This window comes from Artemia sp. Qi Xiang Cuo, chromosome 5 (assembly GCF_049724085.1).
Source record: "Artemia sp. Qi Xiang Cuo chromosome 5, ASM4972408v1, whole genome shotgun sequence".
Lineage (NCBI taxonomy): Eukaryota > Metazoa > Arthropoda > Branchiopoda > Anostraca > Artemiidae > Artemia > Artemia sp. Qi Xiang Cuo.
This window is the reverse complement of record NC_142798.1, coordinates 67,704,361-67,731,311: the sequence shown is the minus strand read 5'-3', so window position 1 is coordinate 67,731,311 and position 26,951 is coordinate 67,704,361. Positions and strand designations below refer to the sequence as shown.

General features: G+C 34.7%; 1 protein-coding gene across 1 annotated transcript in view; it reads left to right on the top strand.

Moving 5' to 3' along the window:
* The window catches only part of bnl (fibroblast growth factor branchless), a 178,425-nt gene extending 158,599 nt beyond the window's left edge, over window positions 1-19,826 (top strand). The window contains exon 3 of the mRNA XM_089089876.1: window positions 14,820-19,826. Within this exon, the coding sequence (XP_088946002.1) occupies window positions 14,820-15,350 (531 nt within the window). The 3' untranslated portion in view covers window positions 15,351-19,826. The remainder of the gene's footprint in view (window positions 1-14,819) is intronic.
* The last annotated feature ends 7,125 nt before the right edge of the window (window positions 19,827-26,951 follow it).

Genomic DNA, 26,951 nt, shown 5'->3' with positions numbered 1-26,951 from the left:
TTCTATGCCAGGATTTCCTCTTGCTCATGGTATTCGGAAGACCATGACCTTGTCATGACCAAAATGCACTTTCTGCAAATATTAGTGTTGCATACTTTTATACATAAAATGCAAAGGAATTATTTTCAAGAGGCCCTGCAGCAGGTGACTTTTATTGCATTTTAGGACCAATCTAGGACCAGAAGCCTGGAAATTGACACCCGAAGTAGGATTGGAGGGGAAGAATACTGGTTCATGGATATAAATTAGCATACCCCTGAAAGCTGCTCATATGGTTCCTGCAGAAATATTTTTGGGAGGGTGATAAGTCTGAAAAAAATGTTTCTGGAGAGGGAGGGTGGAAGTTTGAAAAAATACTTTTTACGCTGTAAAGGTGTCAAATTTGTCCTGCTTATTTCAAAATTTTACCATTTATGTATATGTTCGGTCTTTCGTTATTGAACGAATAATTTTGTGTTTTCCAAAAAATTTCCCCCAAAAATAAGTTTTTGGAAAATGTGTTTCACCAGGAGTGTCGTTTGAGGGCATGATGTACCGGGGCAAATGTTTCAAAATAAATTTTTAGAAAGAAAATATAGTTTTAACACATCATTAGGCGATTGCATACCATAGAATGTACACTGCCTTTCTTCGGGCTGGCACTTACAACTGAAGTTGTTACAGGGAGGATCGTACTTTGGGGAGGGTGGAAGATTTGTCAGAATATTAAGAAAATCGATAATTTATTAGAATTTTGTCTTTGAATATTAAAAGAAGCAACTTTATTTGAATTTTGGAGGGGGGCGCAAAATTCCTAGTTCCCCTTCTCTGTATGATTGCCAGCCCTAGAGTTTTGGCTCTGTTTTGAAAAAAAATTTATTTTTGGATTTCAAAATCGCTACCACCCTATTTCAAAACACATCTTCAACCTCACACATAGGACGACAGGGAGGAGGGAGACATTGGGTCATACCTTCATAAAAAGTTAAAGAAAATATAAAATATGTGGTATAATTACGAGATCTTTTAAAATGATTCTACTAAGGGTTCTTATGCAGTTTAATCCGCTTCGGGAAAAGTTCTTAGCTCCTGAGTCTCCCTTCTCCGAATAAGAATTTTAATTGTGTATCTGCTAATAAAGGAAAGTTAGGCCTCTTATTAACTTTTTCCATATAAAGTTTTTCAAGTCTGCATAGTTAGTGATACAATTCAGAAATCCTTGGTATTTTTTTCATTTCAAATCTTCATCCCAATTTTTGCCCTTTTTTAGTGGAGTTTAGGGAGTTACTTGGCCACTCTATGCATTCAAGATGAGTGGAGCCACACAGGTAGCATCAAGGGCTTAGATCTCGAGTAAAAGGTGGGATTAGAAGCAGAGGAGGCAGCACTGAGGACAGAAAAAGAGACAGGCTCAGGGTTTAAAAAGAATGTCATGCATATTTGTGAGGAAAATTAGAATTCATTCCAGCAAACCCGACGTGTCAGCTTTAGTAAATATTAAAAATATGTTCTGTTTGGGACAGCTTTCAAAATTGCCTAGTGCTTATACTCGAGCTTGTTTAGACTTACGACATTTTTAGTAAAACTAAGGATTTTAATGAGAAAGCGTAGACCAGCCCCTTTTTTGGCATGAAAGAATTTGTCAATTTTAAGGCAGCCTTTTTTCCAACCCACTTCAAATGAAAGGGGTTATTTTAGAAACCTTGAAGGGTGGGGGCATTTAATTAAAAATTAAAATTTCTTGTGTCCTTTTTAAAGGTCAAAAGCTACTGAAGGGTATTCAGCCTCCTTATCAGTTCCTTTTCTGCTATCCGGCCGTCCTCTAATCCTTATGATATCGAATCAAATTTTGAGATATCTTATTTGTTCAAAAACTTTGAAATGTCTATTAAGTTTGACTTTGGAGTTGATATCACCACCACGGTCCCAATATTAAACTTTGTCTTACCTTGCTATGATAATGCAACCTCCAGGAACACAAAATTAGAATTGAAATAAAATAAAAATGTAAAAATAAATACTGTAAGACATTCTACACCACATATTTCTCCTATATTTTCGGACATTGGCAGAATGTTCCAAAATTCCTTCTTTTCTTCATTTTTTTTTTTTATTTGTCATACTTTCTCTGTGGCTGCTCAATTTTGCAATGTGGGGGAATTTCCCGCGAAACGAATAATTCCGGGGAGGGATTTCTGTAGGGAATTTTCCATGGCAAATTAAGCCTAGCACCCAAAGGAAGATCTTAAAGTTAAATCCAACCTACAGCATATTTCTCTATTGTAGTTTCATGGATTTTAGCAAATCAATATTTTGAAGAACGATCTCATTGGTCATTTTTCAATGCCGTTCATTGTTCATTGTTTCTTCAAATTCAATAACACTTCAACACGAATTAGAAGTTCAAACTGTTACGAAATTTCACCTCGTAAGCAGAGGTGGTTTTATGGGGGGGGGGCTAGGGGAGACAGGTTTTAGAAACAGAAGTACTTGCCCCGGGCCCAGAAATTTTAGGGACACAAAATTTCCAATAAATAATCGAACGGTTACAATTATTTTGTAATTCTAAAATTTTATTTCTATCAAAATAAAGTAGAGAAAAAAAAATCAGTACAATAAATAAAAAAATTAAAAATAATTCAGTAATAATAATTAAATAGTTTAAATAATAGACCTTTTTTCTATTGATATTGTAATTAAACAAAAATGTAGTACGGAAAAATTAGATATATACAAATTTAATATAGAGACAAATAAATTTGTTACCAAAAAATAATTATATTACCGTAAGTGGTTGCATTCGGATCACTTCTGACTCTTAAAAAGAACACTAGAACTTTCAATTTCTAATCAAATGAACCCCCTCCAAAGTTTACGCGACCATCCCTTCCATAGGAAATGTCTCTGGTAAAAGAAAAATAATGACATTTGCGTCATTTTGGCGCGTTTTTTAGGTGGTTGAGCATTGATTTTTCAAATTGGCACATTACGCCGATTTTTTTTTTAATGGAAAATCGTTCATACGGCGTGTTTTCACAAGAACAGGAGAGATTTCGGCGCATTTTCACTTTTATGACGGTACAACTTTAAACCAGACAACTGGTAACACTGTTCCCTATACTTGGAATATTCAACTCGTTTTATTAAAAAACAAAATGGTAGGAAAAATATATACAAAATGAAAGAGAAAAGAAGAATTTAAACTATTTTGAGTGCCTAAAGGAGAGGCTAGCCAATACCGTTTTGAAGTCCTTGAAACAGGTTTTTAAGTTCAACAGGTCTTTTTTCTATTTATATTGCAATTAAACAAAAAATGCAATAATAAAAAAAATAAATATATCGTTTCTGTCACTAGGGATGATGTCATGTTAAAACAATCTTTTCTGCAAATAATAAGAAACGACTACACGCTTCAATAACTGTCAGTTTTTTTGCTGCTTACAATTTGAAAAATTTTGTAATTGAGCATTTTAACGACCATACATTCTTTGATCAGTAAAAGATATAACTTGTTTCAATCTCAAGGCGTTACATTGCCGACGAGGTAATGAAACCCTGTCAAAATACGAACAAAATGTTCAGCTTATAAAAAGCTTATAGCACTGTCGATTACACTTTTTGTCCCTGCTGTGTAAGATCGATTCTTGTGACTTGATCAGATTACTGTTTGAAAATGGAAGACGAATAATGCAAATTAACTGTCTGTTATGACTTTAGGTCCTAATGTCTCTTTTGATAGCAATTACTTCAACAACGTTCCCAGGTGCAGTGGAATGATTGGATTTTTATTTGTTACTTTAAGAACTTTTGACCCCGTCAACAACTTCATTTTTACCGGAAGGGGTGGGTCGTTGCATAGCATATATTAGAGATGGTTTTTATTGTCTGTCATTTCTCTTGAAATAGCAGTCAAAGGAAGTATACAATCTTAACATTTATATAGTTGTTAGCTATTAACATAATATATAAACCTATAATTTTAACATATATATAGTTAGCATATAATTCTATGGTGTGCGTAAGTCTTATGAACAGCGTCATGACTGTCATATGAATAACTTACTTATAAGTAAGTCATGACTGAAATTGCGTTTCTATAAATTGTCACTCACAATTAGATTTAATAATGCCGATGTTTAGGTAACGCCAATTTGAGCCAATCAGAATTTTCTTCAAATTTATTTTGGCACTTAAAGCGCTAGTCATTCTGGCACTTAATTAGTGCTAGTCAAATCTCGGTATTGGTAAAATCTCACTGTGAATGGGTCTTAAGCTAGAGTCAGATAAAATTTCTTGACAAATCTTAAATTTAACAGAAAACTCCATTATTATTCCTGATTATATAGTAGCCTAAAGACTAAAATTTGGTTGAACTAAAATTGGGTAGGTCTTGAACTAAATTATGGTTCTATAAGTTATCAAAAACCGAAGTTTTTAAGTAAAGAGCAAAGTTAAAATTCAAGTTGAAGCTTCACATAGTTTGGGGAGGAGGAGGAGCGTGCGCAGCTGTGTTGACCTCAGGCAGCTTGGTGCTTTAGTGAGTTGTTAGTATCAGTCGTAGTCAAATAGAAACTAGTATATATATATATATATATATATATATATATATATATATATATATATATATATATATATATATTGCAGCGGCAGCTGCAACCTAGTAAAGAGCGAACCACAGACCATAGTAATCAAAAGTTGAAAAATATGTTTTCAAAAAAAAATGTCTCGTGAGAAAAAATTACCATTTGACACTAAACCAGAAATGGTACCTATTGTTTTGGTTAATCTTATAAGTAAAAGTTTGTTGCAAAAAGAAATTTATGGTGATTTCAAAAAAGAGCCTGAAAACCCTTGGAAATGGCGTCAAATCGAAATAAAAAGTGTGTCATTGGAATCAGCATGGTTCAAAACCTTTTGTAGGATAATTACAATCCCACACCTTGAACACCAAGGAAAACGACTTTTTTGCATGGGTAGCACTGATCTGTCTCCCTTTTTTTCTAGCAGGGCTAGGGGGTGGCCAGAGCATCATAGAGAGGTGGTTGATAGCTCATTCGAAAGGGAATTATATTTGTAAGTGCCCTTTTCAAGTGACCAAAAAGGTTGGAGGGTCAATAGCCCCCCTCCCTACAGGCCCCCTCCACCCAAACTAGTCCTATAAAAATTTTGAGTTAACTATTTTGTTTAACATAGTTCAAAGGTCCAATATATATGGTTTTGATGATGATATGGCCCTCCATAGTCCCTGGGGAAGGGCTGTATGTTATATCGGGTGTATCGATGTCGCGCGTATCGGTGTCGGGCGTATTGGTACCGCATGTATCGTATCGGGAATATCTGTATCGGTATTCGTTGTTGTTGTTTTTTTTCAGTCGTTTTCTAGGCTCATTTTTTAAAGCATGTCCCGGCAAGGTTTCATGGTTGCAGCGGCAGCTCCAACCTAGTAGTGAGCGAACCACAGCCCATAGTAAGCAAAAGTTAAAAAAAAGTCAAAACGCGCCTTTTGAAAAAAAATTCCCATCTGACACTGACTCAGGAATGTCAACTATTATTTCGGTTTGTCTTAAAAGTAAAAGTTTATTGCAAAAAGAAATTTATGGTGATTTCGAAAAAAGCCTAAAACCCCACAAAAATGGCGTCAGATCAAAATGAAAAGTGTACCATTGGAATCAGCACGGTCGAAAACCTTATGCAGGGAAATTACAGTCTCCCTTCTTGAACAACAAGGAACATTACTTTTTTGCATCGGTAGCACTGATCTGTCTCCGTTTTTTTGTTTTTTTTTCAATAGGCCTAGCGGGCTACCAGAACATCATAGAGAGATTCTTAATGGATCATTCAAAATCTATCTCTCATATCTACGTGTTTTTTTTTTATAAATTCCGCCATCTGCAAGTGCCATATGGCTCTAAAATGGCACTTTTGGTGATATTTCTCAAGGGGTGGCACTAGCAGGCTACCAGAATATCGTTGACAGATCTTTTATAGCTCATATAAAAGATATTGCACATATCTATGTCTTTCATATAATTTCCACCATCATCAAGTTCCAAATGGCACCAAAAACGGCCATTTTCGTGTCGTGTCTCAAGTGGAAAAGCTGGGGCTATTGGGCTAGCAGAACTTATAAAAGTGATGTTTAATAACTCATTTGAAAACTATTCTTCTTATATACGTATTTTTTTCAATTTTACATTCGTAAGTGCGGTATAGCACTGAAAACAAAACTTATGGTGCCCCTTCTTAAGTGGAAAAGCTTTGAAGTACAAAACAGGTATCATTGCAATAATTATGTTCCAGAATCCTTAACTGGAAGTTCACCAGAACCCCTCCCGCACACTCCCCTCCCAGCCCCCTTAGTAAGTTTCATAAATAGCCTGCTCATCTGTAGGCTACTGAAACATCAGCAGGCTACAACACCGTCGTAGATAGACGTTTAATGGCTTAATTATAAGCTATTGCTTATATTTACTTGGTTTTTAAAAATTCTACTATCTATTAGATTTCGCAGATTTTAATGTTAATTAGTTTCTCAGGATTAGCTGCAACCTAGTAAACAGTGAACCACAGCGCATAGCAACTAAAAGTAAAAAAAATTTAAACGGTCGTTTTTTCTTCTTTATTCCAGGCCTAGCGAGTTACTAGAACATCCTAGAGAGATGTTTAAGAGCTCATTCAAAAGCTATTTCTCATATGTGCGTAGTTTATATAAATTTCGTCGTGTGCAAGTGCCATATGGCACGAAAGGCACTTTTTATGCCGTTTCTCGAGGGGTGGGGCTAGTGGGCTATCAGAACATATTAGATAGATTTTCGATAGCTCATATAAAAAATATTGCTCATATTTACGTTCTTCCTATAAATTCCACCATCTGATTGTTTCAAATTACACTTAAAACGGCACTTTTGGTGCCATGTCTTTAGTGGAAAAGCTAGGGTGAGTGGGCTGCTAGAAGTTTTTAGAGTGATGTTTAGTGGGTCATTTGAAAACTTTTGCTCGTATTTACGTGCTTTTTATCAGTTCTACCATTCGTAAGTGAGATATAGCACTGAAAGCAACATTTTTGGTACCACTTCTTAAGTGGAAAATCTTGGAAGCTTAAAACGGTATCATTGTAATAATTATGGTCCAAAACCCTTAACTGGAGGTATAAGATCCCCTCAAATATACTCCCCCTCCAGACCCTCTTGGTAAGTTTCATAAATCGCCTAGTCATATTAAAAGTAAATGATTATTGCGAAAACAAATTAACTAAAACTAAAAACTTTTCAACTAAACATCTACCAAAAATTAAGCTTGATTGATCAAAAGTTTTGAATTGAACCTTGAAACTTCACTTTGTGATGAAGCCTGTGTGCGGTAATTGTTCTAACGGCGGTAATTGAGGGGAAGGGACGTCTTTGCCCCCTTAGTTTTTGCTCTTGCCTAAGTTTTGAAATCATATTTTTTTTGGTAATTTCATTGGAAAAGGCACTTGTTTCATTTAAAAAAGTTGGGGAAACAACCAAAAGTACACTTTGTGGGAATGTGCTATCAAGTCAAATTTATAAAAAGCGATTAAGTATAAATATAAGCTTTTAAATGAGCCCTTAAACAGCTTTCTTTTGTTACAGAGGCCTTCTAGTTTGTTCTAGACAGCAGGTGATTTATAAAGCCCTGTCTTCATTATGGCTTTTTCAGGCGAAGTCGGCCGAGTAAAAACAGCTTTTTACTCATCGAAAAACAAACGTTCCTGAAAAACATGTATTGTTTCGTGAAGTATGGATAATGAACTTAATGTTATAGACTAAAAGTTTTTCGTAGTTGTCAAGGTTGTTTGCAGTATTTTCTAGAGGTGTCTTATCTCCCCTAGATCGGTGATAATTAGAAATTATATTAAAAATAAGTTTTCAACTGAAACAAAGAAGTGACATTAAAACTTAAAACGAACATAAATTATTCCGTATAAATAAAAAAGATCATGACAGCGTTGTTTCTACATTAAATTTTAATAAAAAACGAACAGAGATTAATTTTAAAAAACAAAGTTTTTCCGAGGGAAGTAAAGAGCGAAGTTGAAACTTAAAATGGACAGAAATTATTACTTCACAGACTATTTAATATATATTAACATAACTAGTACAAATTAACCAATTAATTATGTTTCCCAATGCTTTTAGGATTATACAAAACTAATGCTTTACTCAAAATAAAATAATATAGGAGTTTTGGTAAAGTAAAAGTAAACCAATTATGGACACTTTTTGTAGAATCAAAATATTATCAATCTCTCTTAGGATCAATCCCTTTTAAGATAAAGCAACAATTCATTTTGGGATTGTCTTTATTTTTTTTAAGTTTAATTTGACATTACTTCTGCACAATGGCTCAGTTCAACGAATGGCTTTCGTTTTGGTTCTTAAAAGGACATGTCAAGATTAGTTTGTACAAGTTCGAAGTAAGGCCATCTAGATAGTATTAGGACTATAGACTAGCTTTAGAATTTGTATCATAGATTGAAATTCACTCTTGTATAGAGACAAATAATCGGATTTCCAGAGTTCATATTATGTCTTATTTGATCTTCATTTCAAGGATACTAAAGCATATTTCTTACATTTTAAGACTGTCTATTACCCACTTTTGGTATTATAGGTGGTGAGAGCAAAATGATGCTTGATAAATCAATCCAATATTTCTGTATGCTGTGCAATGACTTTGCAGTAATTAAAAAATATTTAGTTTTACGCTTATGTTTTTAAGATAATTTTAATTGTATACTGAAAGTTACTAATGTCACAACTGGTGTAAGACTGAAAAGCCTTATAGATTCGTTTAGTGTTGTCAGGCTACATACTCACTCTTGACTCTCAAATCAATAACCCTATTTTTTATACTTGATTTTTGTGTTTTCAGTAAAGCGCTAGTTTTTTATAATCCTAAAAGCATACGGAAACATAATTAGTTGGTTTATTTGTACTAGTTATATTAATATATATATTAAATAGGGTGTGAAGTAATAATTTTTGTCCGTTTTAAGTTTCAACTTCGGTCTTTACTTCCCTCGGAAAAACTTTGTATTTTTAAATATAATATACAGAAAGCATTGCAATACGCGTTTAGTAAATATCAACCAGATGTCTAACAGGAATAGTGGAAACAATAGAAGAGGTAATAGAGAAAGAGACCTATAACCGATTCCGTTTCTTCAGGCTTTCAACACCTTCAGTCTATCTACTACTACTATTACTACTTCTACTATTACTACTACTACTACTAACAACTCACCGCAACACCAAGCCGCCTGAGGCCAACACAGCTATGCACGCTCCTCCTCCATCCCAATCTATTCAAAGCCTCCCATTTTACACCCTCTTATGAAGTTCCCATTTCCTTTGAATCTTTCTTTATGGCGTCCTCCCAGCCCAGACGAGGACGAGCTGCTTTCCGTTTAGCCCTAGACGGTTGGCTAAAAAAGACAATCTTTCGCAAACTGTGATCCTTTATCCGGAGAAAGTGCAATACACACCCTAACCTTTCTTTCCTTGCAGCCATAGTAAGCTAGATTGAGCACCGTTTTTCATACAGCCTACTGTTTGAAATGTGGTCAGTCAGACGGGTACCCAGAACAATTCGTAAGCAATTTCTCTGGAAAACATCTACCAAATCTTCACCCGCTTTTCGGAGCGCCCATGCTTCAGAGCCATATTTGACCACTGTCATCGTTGTAGCTTCTAATATTTTAATCTTGGTTTGCAGACTTATCTTCCTATTCTTCCGAACTTTTTTTAACTGTGAAAAAACACCCTGAGCCTTGGCTATTCTACTTTTAACATCTTCACTGCTCCCACCGTCTTTACTAATAATTAATCAAAAAAACATGTTTTTTTCATTTGAAAGTAAGGAGCAATATTAAAACTTAAAACGAACTAAATTATTACGCATATGAGGGGATTCAACCCCTAGTCAATACCTCACTCTTTGTGCTAAAGTTTGAATTCTGTTCGAATCACAAACCCCTGAATCACAAAGGCCGCTTAAGTAGAATAGATAGCTCTTTTGAAAGTACTAAAAAACTTTAGCGTAAAGAGAGAGGTATTGACTAGGGGGTGAAACCCCTCATATACGTAATAACTTCTGTTCGTTTTAAGTTTCAATGTTGCTCCTTACTTTCAGTTGAAAAAACTTGTGTTTTTTTGTTTAATTTCTGATCGTTTTCTAAATAATGCTGGGAAATCGGGCGCCCGCTTCATAGAAATGTCCCTTCCCCATGAAAAAATCCTCCATTGAAAGATCCTGTCACGTAACCCTCTCCTCCGATCCCCCCCCACCACCAGAAAAAATACCTCCTGAAAGCGTCTGTATAGTTCCCAATAACCAATACTATATGTAAACAATGGGCAAAGTTCATAACTTGCAGCTCTTCCCTCCTGGAAACTGTGGGGGATGAAGTCATTCTCAAAGATACATTTATTAGATTTTTGACTTTGCTAAACAAAATGGTTATCTCAAAATTTTGATCAGGTGACTTCGGGAAAAAAATGAGAGTGGAAAGGGGCCTAGTTGCCCTCCAAATTTTGTTGTCACTTAAAAAGGGCACTAGAACTTTTGATTTCCGTTCGAATGAGCCCTTTCACGATATTCTAGGACCACTAGATCGATACGATCGCCCCTGGAAAAAAAAGCACAAATAAACACGCATCCGTAATCTTTCTTCTGGCAAAAAAAATACAAAATTCCACATTTTTGCAGATAGGAGCCTGAAACAAGGCCGTATCCAGGGGGGAGGGGTACCCGTTTTGACCCCCCCCCCCGAAATTTTTGACCGAGTCGAAAATTAGTAAAACCTTAGTAAAAATAAGTCGAAAACCGAGTCGAAAATTGGTAACCCCCCCCCCGAACCGAAATCCTGGATCAGCTCTTGGCCTGAAGCCTCTACAGTAGGGTTTTCTGATACGCTGAATCTGATGGTGAGATTTTCATTAAGATTCTATCACTTTTAGGGGTGTTTCCCCCTTTTTTCGAAAATAAGGCAAATTTTTTCAGGCTCGTAACTTTTGATGGGTAAGACTAAACTTGATGAAACTTATATATTTGAAATCAGCATAAAACTCGAATTCTTTTTATGTATTTACTGGTATCAAAATTGCGTTTATTTAGAGTTTCGGTTACTATGGAGCCGGGTCGCTCCTTACTTACAGTTCGTTACCACGAACTGTTTGATAATCTAAATAATTTAAAATTAATAATAGTTAATTATTAAAATCATTAGAATTAATGGCGGGGTAATGATCTAATTAATTGTTTTTGTAAGGAATTAGAACGATTGAGGGAGGACATTCTAATCGGGTGTTTTGAGAGTGAGGAATGGGCTGATTTTATATTAAGAGATGTAAATATTATTGAGATAAGGAAGTGGAAGTTTTGGTTGGTGGGGGGTATGGTCAAGGAAATATCCAGGGTAGGGAGTACCGGGTTTGAACCACCCTTCGAAATTTTTGTACGTCCCCCCGCCCCACAAATCCTGGATACGCCTTTGGGCGTGGCACATCATTTTTGTTAATTTATTCAGTTTGTATTCAAGGATGTGTTTGCTTAAATTTTCCTTTGTCGGTAATTTTCGTGTTGACATGGTCCAGGAAGGCTTTAAATGTCATCATATCGTACTATGGCTGAAATTAGTAATCAATTTTAACCATTAGAATAATGGTTTGAGCTAGGGTTTGAGGTAGATCTATGGTTCGTCTATGGCACAGTATAGATATATACAAACAGTAGCGAAAAGTCCTATCCTCTCCACTGAAGATTTTTAAAACACATCTAAAACCACACAAGCTAAACCACTCTTCATGACTCCGCCTTCGCGAACGCGCAATGACTAATGTTTAGCGCATCATGACGAGAAACATGCTTCAGGGAATCGATGATGTATATATTTTTTTTTTTTTAAATAAACCCAGTGTTACACTAAAAAAAAAAAAAAAAAAAAAAAAAAAAAAAAAAAAAAAAAAACTATTGCTCTGACGATCTGGATACTTCCCAAACAGCGCGCTGTGAATGTGCATCATGTTTGGAGGAACTTTTCGCTACTGTTCGTATACATATTTATTCTGTGGTCTATGGTTAGAGCTCGAAGAAAATTCCGGACGATAAGAAGTGGTTTATATCTTTTCAAGAGTCTAAATTCACTTTACTTTAAACAATGGTCTATGAATATACATGCTAGATACTTGCATTTTTCTTAAGTTGTAAGTATGACAAGATTTTTCTCATTTACTTATATTACACCTCATCACATCATGCAGGAGTTATGGTCTTAAGTGTACAGAAATTTTACTTTGAAAACCTGAAAATTTTATTGCAAATTATAATTTTATGACATGTTCATCAGTTTTGCCATTTGACATCTAGTACCTTAGCAATTTAACCTAGGTATTTATGGTTCTTTCTTTTCCCGCACGTACTTAAATTTAAGTGCTTTTCTTTTAACAAAACACTTTGAAGTTTTGGGGCGGATCAGCCGCAAAGCAAAACATTAAATACATGAATGCAAAAAGTCAATAATTTTTTAAGTTAAAGATTTTAGCATAAGTTTTGTGAGTTTTGTTTATGAATTTAGATATGTTTTGCAAATGTATAGGAAAACTGCGGAAAAAATATGTTATATATATATAAGTAAAGACAAATTATAACGTAGCACCAGGGTCGTGTCCAAAATTGTTTTCGGAGGGGGGGGGGGGGTAGTTTTTTTTTTTGGGGGGGGGGGTACAAATAAAAAATTTGTTGATATGCATTTGTTTATGATGAATTTGTTATGAAAGTTTTTTTTGCGAGTCGGACAAACGTTTCGAGGGGGTTCGAACCCTCGAATCTCCCCCTGGATACGGCTTTGGGTAACACCACTGAAACTTATTATATATTTGAAGAGAACTTTCTCTCTCTTTAGCCCCCCTCTTCTCCAGAGGGTGTGACAGAATATGTGGTGAACAATTCGTGAAAATGTGGGGAGGTATATGTTTTTTTATTCTGAGAATATCAAAAAAGGTGTTTTTCGAAATCTAAGAGGGCAAAAAAACCTAGGAGTAGCAATTGCCCAACCTCCAAACTGGTTCCCCTGAATAGGATACAGTTAACTATTTAGTCAGAATTTCTCATGGCTCAAATACTCTAGAATAGTCTTGCAATCGGTAGAAACCGGTTAAAATTAGCAAAATAAATACGTTAATGTTCTTTATATAAAGAAAATAAAATTGAATATATTTCTTTATTATATTTACAGTTAGTTATATTTTTTTTATTAATTAATTACATTTAATAATGTTTAATTGTATTAATTATTTATTAATTAATACTAAACTAACATTACGTTAATATTAATATTTAATTAATTAATAAATAATTATATTTAATTAATAAAAAATATAATTTATTTATTGTATTTAATATAATATAATAAAAACAAATCGGTCAATCAATTTCATTTCGGAATAAACACAGTAATTTTGCAGGAAATGAAAAATAAATGAATTCACTCATGCTTGCTTTTGCCGTCCAAATAAAACAATATTATTTGCGTTTTGAATGCAGGGCTAGTAACTAGGTTAATGTGAATTAGACTGTTATAAAAGTTATAAGAACAATTGGTTTAAAAAATGACCAGAAAAGGTAATATTTAACTCCATATAAATAACCTGGTTTAAAAGGTTATTTAAATAAAACTTGGATATTATTTCAAGTTATTCTGTGTATTTTTCTTATCCCCAAGGACTTATTCGCCAGCACAACTATATTAGACGACAATTATTTTAGCAACTGTTTTAGACGACACATTCTGTATATTGTTGCTAAAAACTGCGCCAAAACTGGTTAGAATGCTGTCAAATGAGGTTCTGGAAAACGATTTAAACTAAACTGAATCTCAAGGCCCTAATATCGATGATCTATCATCATAACGCCAAAACTGGTTAGAACGTTGTCAAATGAGGTTGTGGAGAACGGTTTAAAGTAAACTGAATGTCAAGGCCCTAATTTCAATGATCTATCATCATAACGCCAAAACTGGTTAGAATGTTGTCAAATGAGGTTGTGGAAAACGGTTTAAACTAAACTGAATGTCAAGACCCTAATTTCGATGATCTTTCATCATCAAAACCTAAAAAAAATTGTAAAGACTCTGATCACGAATCCTATAAGACTACCCCTTCCTACAAGGCTGACTCTCTCCTTAATCCTTCCTAAAATACTGCCTGCCCAATTTTATATACTGATGAATAAGTTTGTTTATAATGTAGAGGAATTTATATACAAAGTTCTGTTGTACTCAAACTATTAGTCTAACTATAAATAACCGTCGTGCCGCAATGGCTGAAGCGGCGCCATGACTGTGTTCATCAATTTTGGATGATCACTAACTACTTGCTTTAAGATATCAGTTTTTGATGGATTCTACTGGGAAAACGGAGAAATTGGTCCCTATGAATGTAATTTTTTAATTGCTGTCAGTTACATGATTCAATTGATTTTCATTTGCTTGAAATTACTTTCAACGTTATCCATAGAATATCTAAAGCTTAATTTCTATTTTACAGACCGATTTCTTGATTGACTGACGAAGGAGACTTATTAACAATTTTTAAGGTAGGTGGGGGAGGCAAATAAACTTGGTCCCTAAAAACGAAATTGGTCAATAAAAATTTATATTTTTTTTCTTTCAGTCGATTGATTCAATTTATTTTCGATCGCTTGAGATCACTTCAAATGCATTTTATAGAATATATAAAGCTTAATTTCTTAAAGCTTAAGTAATAAGCTTAATTAGGCAGCTTAATATCTTAAAAGCTTAATCATAATCTTTTTTGCAGACCAATCCGAATGATGACTGCCGACTTCGTGAAAGCCTCGAAGAAAGCAGTTTTGATACCTACACATCGTCAACTCAGACTAAAAAAAGACTCTACGTAGCAATAGCTGCAAATGGATGCCCATGTCTTCTTCGAGTTAACGCCACAAATATCTCTAGTGGTGGCCGAGGAACTAAGACACCTCAATTAGGGTCTAAAAGCAATTTTGTCCTCTTCATGAGAACTCCTTATAATGGGAAACTACCTGAAAAAAGACCAACACCTGTCACTAATTTGACAGGGTCTCAAGTTCAATGTCCAGTAAAATGTAAAGTGCTAGCAACAAAAGGGAGAGTGGAAAGGAGGAGACATCAGTGCTCGAGATGTCGGAAAGCTAAAAATCCAACAGGTTGTAAGAAAATTTGCCGAAAAGAGCATCATAAACACAACAGAACAATCTATAAACAATCTGTGACTAAAAAGGGAAGAAAAAGAAAACGCTTAAATTCTACTCCAAAGCCCAACGAACGTAAACAGTGGCGAAATCGGTAGCTGTAAAATAGTGAATACACGAAAATGCTAGTCAGAGCTTATGAACTATGTTATGCCATTTCAAAAACGTAATTTTCAGTTTTTGTTAGGGAGGTTTTTGAAATAGTGTTTACTTTACGTGAACGTTATTAGCATGACCTTAATAAAACGTAAAAAATGAGGTTTCTGAAACTGTCTAAAATCTGGCGTCCATTTGGCACCGAATAAATAAAAAAAGAACAATTTATTTTAACAGAAATAAACAATATTTCTTTTTGAAAGCACACAGAGTCCAACAGTCTAAACGGTAAAATTAGCCTTACTTTTCCGCCAGATTCATTAGTCAAGTTACTTAAAAAAGTAGCGTCAGGAAAGCACGCTAAAACGCTATTTCGGAAACCTCTCTGTTATTTAAAAATAGGGTAGTTTACGTATACTTGTGTATTATAGCTTCTTCTAAAGGTAAGAACAGACACACTGAAAAACGGTGATTTATCCTGTAAAAACAGCTGTTTGACGAACCACAAGGTCAGAGATATATTTAAGCTGGTGATATAAACACACGGGTAGATATTATTCTTCTTCAATGGACAGATTGCCAAAGATATTTTAGAGGGTGCCTGTCTGAGCCTAAACCAAAAGCAGGTCGTCCTCGAATTGGATGGAAAGAGGTTATAAGGAAGAATTTAAAGCAAATTGGAGGTTCATGGGAGGGGGTAAAGAGTGAAGCTTTGAATGGGTTGACACGTAGGAGGGATTTGAGCAGGGGTATTGACTTCAGGTGGCCTGGTGTTTCGGTGAGTTGTTCGCATTAGCAGTATCGTTATTATTCGTGCTTATTGTACTTCTATAATCGTGATTGAAATTTCGATCAACACGGCTGCAGCAATTCGAAATGCGTTATGTCGCTTTTTTTTTTTTTTTTGTAAAAAAATTATTATTGCCCATCCTATTGGACAAAATGAGCTCAATCGACTCATCTACTCCACGTTCCTGTAACTTATTTGAGTCTCAAGGTAGTTGGTAGTTTCGAATTTTCCAAAAGCGCAAAAATATGAAACATTTTGAGCTTTTCACACAAGAATTTTGATTTTCTTACATTAAAGTCTAGATAAAAACAGCTATTGTGCAAACAACAGTTCTTCAATAACAATCTAAGTACACCAAATGTATTTTTTAGTTTTTTGCTCTCCTTCTAAATTTTTAACTTGTAAAATATAATTTCTAATATGCCACCTAAATTTCTAATTTTCTAAATTACTTCTAAATTTCGGAATTTCTATCATACCGCCTTTCGGATTACTGTAACCAAATACAGTGCGAGCACTACTGTTAACTGTAATCGTCTTTATAATTTGGAAAATCGTTTAAAGTTTTAATGAAAGTATTTCGGGTCTATGTCATCACCATCATCATCATTTTACTTATAATCCGTCACAAAAAAAAATACTGAGTAGGATCTAGAAAAGACAGAGAATAAATCAAGGAAAACAAAAAAGAAACAACAGAAAATTAGGAATATGGGACAAACAGTATTGACCAAAGTTGGAAAGACTCCTGGCATTCACTAGAAAAAACATAAATACGCTTCTCAATAACCCCAGCTGGGCTTATCAATCGATGAACCCAGTATGTTATGTAAGTTATTATTATATTATGTAAATAACAAGTAAATTATGCAAATTATTACAGTAAATTAGGTATAATTAATTTACTATAATATAGCACTTACAACTATAATAATTATAGTAAATTATAGTAACTATAGTAGAGTAAAGTATAGTAAAGAATGAGTAAAGTATTTTAGGGTCTCTCTTACAGTAAAAACGGTAATTTGAAGCTTGAATCAAGCTCTTGCTCAATGATTTCTTTTAAGATTTCTATGGAATTATAATTTTTAGAACATTTTCTATGGACTTATAAAAGGCTCATTACCATGTACTATTGCTTCGTGGTACGATATATATGTGTGTATACCACATGTTGTAAGTACAGTAATAAGTGCTATATACATGTATCTATTATGTATGTATACATATAAGCATGCGCTGAAATTCTGGTAGTGAATTACCAATGCATAAAAGCATACCAAGAACTTAAACTGACAGTTTCAATGTGTTTTTAAGGCTTTTATATTATTTTGATCACGTGAAGCAATCTAAAAATAGTCCGCTATTTTGCTGCTTTAATAATGCATAGGGGGTGATTACTTCTAAATGGCTCTCCCCGTCGATGGAAAATCTTCATCGAAAGCTCGCTGGCTTTGTTATTTTTGATTTACCAAAAGTTTAGGATTGTACTGTGATAAGACCCAAAACACCTTTTGTGATCTTTTAACAGTGTGTCTGAGCCCACCATAAGCGTCACCACCAGTAATGTGCTGCTACTTTTCTTCTGTTACATTATTTTACTCCATGCTTAACAAAAACGGAGGAAAAGCAGGCAGTTTTAGTTGTTTAGATTTAAATATTAGATAAATATTTAATTTCTAGTATGATTATTCGAATTTCTATTTTGCTTTAACTGTTATTTTATCTATGTATTACCACTGTATATAAATATAATACAGTATGATCATTCCCTATCTCAAACGTTATACAAAACCGGCCCGAGATGCAAGTGCTCTGGAGAACATTTAAACAACTATAAACATATGCGATATTCCATTTATTCACGGGTATATAAGTCAAATTTCTCTTGAACGCGAAACTTGGCTTCACCTTTGCAACACTAAATTATAAAGAATCTAATTTTAAAATTTTAAATCAATTTATTCCAGTACATATATAAAAATAAGTAATTATTAGTGCAATGTTATTATTAGATGTTTTTAGGAATTACAAGTAGGTTTCGAAGTCTCGAGTTGGTTTCAAAGGCATTTTGACAAAGTTTCTGCCAAAATAAGCGTTCCAATTTAATATACACTGGACCGCTGATGGCAGATTAAGTGGGAGGAGCTGTTTGTACGTGCCGAGGATGTAATAGCCAAAAATCACTAAGCCGTGATCTTACTGCTATATTATTTATATTTATATACAGTGAAGTATTACTTAAGTGGCGTAAGGTCATTTGACCTACTCTAACCAGCCAAAGCTCAGCTCAGCTACCCTATAGCACTTACCTGGAAGCTAATTTTTTTGTGCAGAACACTCTCTGTAGTACCAATGAGGTATTTCTGAAATTTATGAAAGGGAGGGGGAGTTTCTCTCTTGGAGATAATTAATAATTAATTATCATCGAAATTAGTTGGTCTTTTGGACCAATGTTTTTCTGAAATTGTTTTTCTGAAACATTCCTTTTTTTGGAAATAGAGTTTTCCAAAATAACCGTTTTCCTTATTCCTATTGCATTATTTTTAAAATGTTATTAGTTAATTTAATAAATGAAATATTATTTTAACTAATTAATTAGTTGATATTAATCAATTCGTTAATTAAGTATTCAAATTATTGCCAGTTAAATAATAAATTTAAATAAATCATTCAATAATAGCCTTAATTGATAATACCGATGAATTGATATAACAAATAATCTGTTTTTTTTAAACTCTGGCTCAAACATAATTTTTAGAAAATTCTAAGGTGACGCAAGAACAAATTAACGAAAGCATATTTCAGCCATTAAAGTCCAGAAAATAATGCAGATACTTTGGCTGAGACGTCCGCTTGTGCTATCTTAGGGCAAAAAGTAAAAAATACATAAAGTAGAATAAAATACCCAACGAAAACTAAAATACTAAACCAAGAAAAAGAATAATATACATAGCATTTAATTTTATATTTTTCTTCTTTTTCTTCTTGAGAACGACTGACCTAAGGTTCTTGACAGAATATTTGTATTATGTTCTGGTTTTCTCTCGTTTATTTTTTGTACGTTTTTTCTAATTATCTTGAAAAAAATTAATTTATCTGAGTCATATTCAATTTTATAATAAAATATTAATTTTTTTTTAAATCACAAATTTTTGTCACATTTTATTTATTAAATATGTTCAGCATTAAAAGCAACTTTGACTTTAGATAGTTTTAAAGAACAGATTTTTGTGAGGCCAATTTCAATTACATTTCAGTGGCATATCCTTATGGTATACACTATTTTAGGATCACTTTAATACTGAATCTATAAAAAATATTTACAATATGGCAGGTATGTACCACCGTATGGTTTAATATATGATATGGATGGTTTTTAGCAAAAATATTTCGAAATTAACATGGTATTTACGTCACTACTTTGACAAAATATTGATCAAAACGCATGGCTTATAGGGAAGCTCAATCACAGGTTTTAACAAAACTTTACCATTTAGCTTACATTAAAATTTGTTACAAGGAGTAATCTTTACCTTTTGTATATTTCCAAAATTATATGTTTTTGTCAATGTTTTAATTTATGGATTTTCAGATTCTGTGAACCGGTAGTGCGATCATCACCTCTTGATGTGAGGTCTTTATAGTAATATTGTGAATGTGATACACTTGTGAAGAAAATATTGAATTATAAAAAGATTTTTCCTATTTTTTGGAGTAGCAAATACGGCAGGCATGGCCTTATCCAGGGCGGGGGGTTACTTGGTTTGATCCGTCTCCCCGAAATTTTTGTTTGACTTATAAAAAGCTAAAAAAAAATACATGTAAATAATTTTTTTCCGTTGTGTCAATTTTTTTGTACTCCCTCCCCTTTCCGAGTAAAAATACCCCCCCCCCTCTGAACAAAATCCTGGATACGACCTTGACGGCAGGTACAGAGATTGATTTAACCTTGTTTTAACTGTGTCCTCGTGCATGTAGGGACTTGTGACTTCTTTTAAATTTTATTTGTTCTGTGTTTGAGTCTATGCGTCATGACTGCTCTTTGGCTGGCTTAAAATCCTTCAGTTTAGAGATTGAAGATGATTCTAAAGAAAATACTTCCTACTGGCCGAGTGGTTAGTGCTTCAGACATAAAATCGTGATGTCGGGGCTTCGAGTCCTGTTGATTTTTTTTTTTTTTTTTAACGAAGGTCAATGGTGTGAATCTGTAAGCTCATTCAGAGTCGACCCAGCTCTAAATGCGTACAGGGAGAAACACAGTAAGCGTCAGATGATTTTCCCTTAACCGGGCATTGCAATTCCGGCCGAAGGCATTGAATCAGAAGATCGGTACCTGAACAACGCAGACCATTGGTCAGTATGCAAAAAAGTTTAAGAAATTAAGTACTCAACTCTACGTTTCTACTACGTTTGTGCATTGATAGATGAAATGCGCCGATATAAGAAAAGCAGTTCTGTGTTTTTCGCTACATCCACTGTACGTAAGCCTTTTTGCGTCAGCTCACTCTTAGCTAACCAAAGTGCAAAGATCTTCCGTTTGACAGAAATTTTTTTTTTATAACAAAATCCTTAATTAGCTAATATCCCAGGGGTAGGAAACATGAAATTAGGTGATATAGAATTTATTTATTCAGGCAGGAAGGATAGGGTACATAGACAGGGAGTAGTGCTCATGATGAATAAGGAAGCTGCTAAGTCTTGTATTATTGAGGTATTATAAATAGAATATTAATCGCTTAATTATGACTAAAAAGTTCAGGGTATCAGTTATAATAGTATATGCCCCTGTTGAACTGACTGACGGAGATACTAGTTACAAATGAATTTTGCTTACAGTTACGGGAGCAAATAAACAGGATCCCAGGTAAAAATATTGTGTTTTTACTAGGAGATTCTTACTAGAAGATTAGGAGAATTCAGCACCCAGGTCGGTAGGAATGGGCATTGATGGTATCCTAGCCTAGGTAAATTTAGTGTAGGAAAGGAAAATAGTAACGGCTATAGACTGCTGTAATTTTGTAGGTATAACAATCTAGTTATAACCAACACAGTGTTCAGTAATAAAATGGCCCATAAGTTAACGTGGTATTCACGTGATGGTATCACAACAAATTTTATGATTATGTTAATGTAAACCAAAGACTGGCAGGATCCATAGATAATAGGGTATATTAGAGTGCTGTTATTGATGTAAAAAGTAAAGATCACCATCTGGCAGTGTCTAGGGTTAATTTAAAGTTAAAATTTCGGAAGAGTAACTACCCCTCGGGAATTTATGATGCTGGTAGACTCCAGGATGAGAACGCGAGAGAAACATTCCAGGAGCAGTTGAATACCAAACTAGAGAGTTTAAAACTTGATTATGTGGAAGATGGATCAAATAATTTTAGGAAAACAATTTGTAAAATTGATGATGCAGTCCTAGGGAAGAAAATTTAGAGCACAGCTACGAATAATAGGGAAAAATCTTTTTGTTTAATAGAGAGGAGAAGGGATTTGTACAATTATCTGAGTGATAGATCATATGAAAACAAGAGGAATGTAAAGAAAGTGGAGAAGGCATTAAAATATGAACTAAGAAGGTGTGAGGCGGAGGCCATGGATAAAATTGCTGAGGATCTGGAAGATGCAGCAAGACGGCATAACAGTAAAATATTGTACTGGCATGTTAATAAATTGAGAGGGAGTAATCAATCCGGACTTGTCTCAGTTAAAGATAGGAACGGGGCCACAATTAGTGATAAGGAAAGGGTTAAAGAGCGATGGACAGAACATTTTGAGAATGTGCTAATCCGAGATAGAGTTGCAAGAAAAGACAAAGAGGAAAATTAAAAAGTTTGTGATACCTTGGATGTGATAGAAGATTTATTTTGTGAGTAAGAATTGGCGACGGTACTAAAATAATTAAAAAATAATAAGGCCTCAGCTGCTGATACTGGGGTAAATGAGTTTATTAAATATGGTGGCTCTGAGATTAGAAATAAGTTACTGAACATTATGAATAGGATTTTTGCAAAAGGGGAAGTACCTAGCGATTTTAGGAGAACCCAAATTAAACAATTGTATAAGAAAGGTGATAGGAGTAAGTGTGGTAATTATCGAGGCATTAGCCTGGTCTATGTAAATAGTAAATTACTTAATAACACGATACTCTTTTGACTGAGAGATGCTGTAGACAAAGTAATAAGAGAAGAACAGTAGGGTTTTAGGAAGGGTAGAGGATGTGTCAACCAAATGTTCACTCTTATGTTAACAATTGAGAAGTCTCTGAGTTACCAAACACCTTTGGTCCTCAGTTTTATAGATTATGAGCAAGCATTTGATTCTGTTGACGGAAGAGCTTTAGCGAAGGTCTTATCCTTTTATGGTATACCAGACAAATACATTAAAGTGATTAGTGCTATGTACGAAAATTACACTACTGCGGTTAAGGTAGGGAATGAAGATAGCAGCTGGTTTCGTATTAAACCAGGGGTTAATCAAGATAGTGTTCTGTCCGCCTTTATAAGGATCATTTTGATAAACTTGGTCTTAAGGAGCTCAGGAAAGGCTATGGGAGAACATGGAATCAAATGGGGAGGAGAAACTTTTATGGACTTAGATTATGCAAATGATTCAAGTTTCCTAGATGAAAGTGTGAGCAAAATGAATGAACTTTTGGAGGTTTAGCGAGCTCAATGTACTAGAGCAGGTTTGAAATTTAATGTTAAGAAGACTAAGGCGTTAAGGCTAGGAATAAGTGAAGATGAAAAGGTGACGTTGGGTAACGAAAAGATTGACCAGGTGGACAGCTTCACTTACCTAGGTAGTATTATTAGTAAAGACGGTGGGAGCAGTGGTGATGTTAAAAATAGAATAGCCAAGGCTCGAGGTATTAAAAAAGTTTGGAAGAATAGGAATACGTCTGCAAGCCAAGATTAGAATATTGGAAGCTACAGTGATGACAGTGGTCAAATATGTTTCTGAAACATGGGCGCTCCAAAAAGCAGATGTATATTTGCTAGATGCTTTCCAGAGAAATTACCTACGGATTATTCTGGGTACCCAGGTGACTGACCGTATCTGAAACAGTAGGCTCTACGAAAAGTTCGGTTTAATCCCGCTTTCTAGGTCTATAATGAGAGAAAGGTTGAGATGGCTTGGGCACGTTCTGCCGATGAAGGATGACAGATTGCAAAAGATTGTCCTTTTCGGCCAACCGTCAAGGGCTAAACGGAAAGCAGGTCGTCTGTAGTTGGGGTGGGAGAATGTCCTAAAGAAAGATTTAAGACAAATGGGAACTTCCTGGGAGGGTGTAAAGAGTGAGGCTTTGAATAGATTCGAATGGAGGAGGAGCGTGCGTAGCTGTGTTGGCCTCAGGCAGCTGGGTGCTGTGGTGAATTGTTAGTAATAGCAGTAGTAGTATCCTTAATTAAATAAACAGTAATTAACCCTTAGCTTTTGGGATTTTTATGTCATTAAACTGCTCTCTTCTCGAAAAAAAACGTGTAAGCAAGCTGATAATAACTATCATCAAAGGGCTTTTCTATTGGTGGAAGTAAGAATTGCTGAGTTTCTTACGTAAGGGATTCGCCTTAGTATGTATTAAAGAATAGGTGAATCTTGCCAGCTTCTCTGTCAAAAGTTTGATTGTAAGAGGTGGGAAGGATGAAAAAGGTACCAGTTATTTTTCACCTGCAACTTGTTTGGAACGAATGAGGACTTGGCTTGTTTTTGAGCAGAGTGGTTGCTAATTTTTTTTTTCCGACATAACAGAAAAGAACTTTTCAGGACTTTCAGACCCCTGAGGAAATGCTTTTATTTGGGATTTCTACATTTTTTTAAGATTATTCTACGACAATATTTTGGAATTGGGCCAAAGAATCGTCTTACATCTTAAGCGCTCCCAATCTACAGCATAGCAATGAGAGATCTATGAAAGTTAAAGAGACATATTTAATATAGTTCTTCTAGCTACAGATCAAACACGGAAAAAGATACTAAAAACTCACCCAAAATCATAAGCAAACGACTTGTAAAAGTAGATGGCAATACTTGGCATTACTTTCAGACCCTTTAGAAAATACTCTTATTTTGGATATTCACATTTTTTTATTACTTATTCGATCACAATATTTTGGAATTGGGGCTAAAGAATCGTCATATATATTAAGCGCTCAAAATACTTGAGCAATGACAACTCCATTAAAGTTAAGGACCATATTTAATATAGTTCTTCTCCCTATGTGTCAAACACGGAAAAAGAAATTAAAAACGCAACCAAAACCAGAAATTAATAGATTATAAACGTAGATGACAGTACTTGGCACGAAAATTGGCTACCTTTAGATGGAACATGCCTCGATTTCAGGCCCTTGAGAAAAAGCTCTTATTTGGGATCTCCTCATTTTCCTACGATATTATTTTGGAATTGGGGCCAAGGAATTGTCGTACATCTTAAGTGCTCCCAAACTTTAATTTAGTAGCGACAGATCCATTAAAGTTAAGGAGATACCTTTAATAAAGTTCTTCTACCTATGTGCCAAACACAGAAAATCAAATTAAAACCGTACCCAAGATCAGAAATAAATGGTTTGTAAACGTAGATGGCAGTACTTGAACGAACTTTTAGACCCTTTAGAAAATATTCGGATATGGGGCCTCTTCATTTTCTATTATTATTCTGCGACAATATTTTGGAATTGGGATTGAAAATTATCATACATTTTAAGCATTCCCATACTTTAGTCTAACCTCAATTTGAAAGTTCTGCCACCTTGCATAACTGCTTAAACAGAGCTTTCCATTCGAAAGTAGAAATCTGGCTCGAAGGAACGGCTGGAAAACTTCAGGTAATCCTCTCTAAGATAGACTACACAATTCCACGTCAGCTTTCACATTGTAGGCTCCAGTTCACGAACAAAGGAAAACCATTCTTTTTTTGTCCAAGGTAAGAATTGTATGCAGCTTTAAAATATATAATGTCATGTTCATCAGTCAGGCCTGAGACCCACAGGCTCTGCTAAAACCATCAAGCATGGACTCTACGCTTTCCACTTCTTCAAAGTAAACTGAAGTCGGTGGGCACAAGAACAATAAAAAATAAACCATTTCATTATGAAAGTCAAATGTTGCTCCCAGGACACAATGAAAAATCATTGCGTAATAAATTGACAGACCTACCTTTAGTTCAGACCGTCTATGTCTTACCCTTAAATTTCCACGTAACAGCTGTATTGAAATAATGGTAAATTGTCGGTATATACCACACCATATTGGCACGTAGCCTTAATCTTTTTTTAACTACGAAGCAATAGAAAATCAAACACTTTGCAACGAACTGTAAGTAAGGAGCGACCCAGCTCAATAGTAACCATAACTCTAAAAAACGGAATTTTGATACAAATAGATATATCAAAGGAATCTGTTTATTATACTGATTCCAAATATATAAGTTTTATTAAGTTAAATTTTACCCATCAAAGGCTAAAGGCCTGAAAAAATTGCTTTATTTTCGAAAAAGGGGGGAAATACCCCCTAAAAGTCAAAGAACCTTCATGAAAATTGAACCCTTATATTCAATGTATCAGAAAAAACTGCTCTAGATGTTTCAAGATCCTTTCTGCAAAAATGTGGAATTTTGTATTTGTTGCTATTTTTTCCCCCAAGGGAGATCATATCAGCCCAGTGGTCCTAGAATATTGGAAGACGGATCATTCATGCGGAAACCAAAAGTTCTAATGCCGTTTTTGAGTGACCCGAAATATTGGAGGGCAACTGGGTTCCCTCCAACGCCTCTTTTTCCCAAAATCGTCTGATCAAATTTTGATAGAGCATTTTGTTCAGTATAGTTGAAAGACCCAATAACTATGCCTTTTGAGACAACATGATCCCCCACAGGCCCTAGAGAAAGTCTTAAGTTATAAGATTTGTCCATTGTTTACGTATAGTATTTGTTATTGGGAAGTATGGCTATATTTTTCGGGTGGGGAGAGGACGATGAATTTTCTGCTGGTGAGATTTTGCATGGGTATTATTTTTCATTGGGAGGGAAGTTTTTCAGGGGGTGAATTTTTCAGGGGAAGTATTACACTGGGGGAATTTGCCAGAATTCCTTACGAAATTCATTTTAGATGTCTTACTCTCTCTTTACTAGCTCAACTTTACGCGTGGAGGTATTAAGGGTAATTACCCGGGGTAAATGCTTACCGGGAGAGCAAAATTTCCTGGCGTTATTTTAAAATCGGTCAGAAATTAACTAAAAACAATTTTTCTGTGGAAGTGGAGCAAAATTTCCTGGCGTTATTTTAAAAACGGTCAGAAATTAACTAAAAACAAGTTATTTCAACTGAAAGTAGAGCAACGTTAACACATGTCATTTAATTACATCAATAAGAAACTTTTTAAAAAATACTGAAAACTTTAGCGTGAAGAGCGAGATTTTGAGGAGGGGCAACTCCCCTCGTATACATAACACTTGTTGTTTCTTACTTTCAGTTCAAAAAACTTGTTTTTTATTTAACGTTTGTTAACTAGGGAGGTTTTTAGTTTTAAAGACATCCTCCTTTGTTTTTTCTACTCTTTGTTTTGAATAAACTTGTGAATTTGGTCAATTACTGGCAACCTTATCACGTTGCCTCCCCCCCCCCCCATTCCAAGATTTTGCTCTAGATCCGTCTGTTTAGGCTAGTTGTACTGCCCTTGTCACTAGTTTCACTATTTATTCCATTCTGAAATACCACGACTCCGGAATAATGACGAAATTTGGCCACCAAATTTTTGAGAATCTGTTCCCTACTCTTTTTCTTTCTTCTTGTCTCAAAATTTTTCG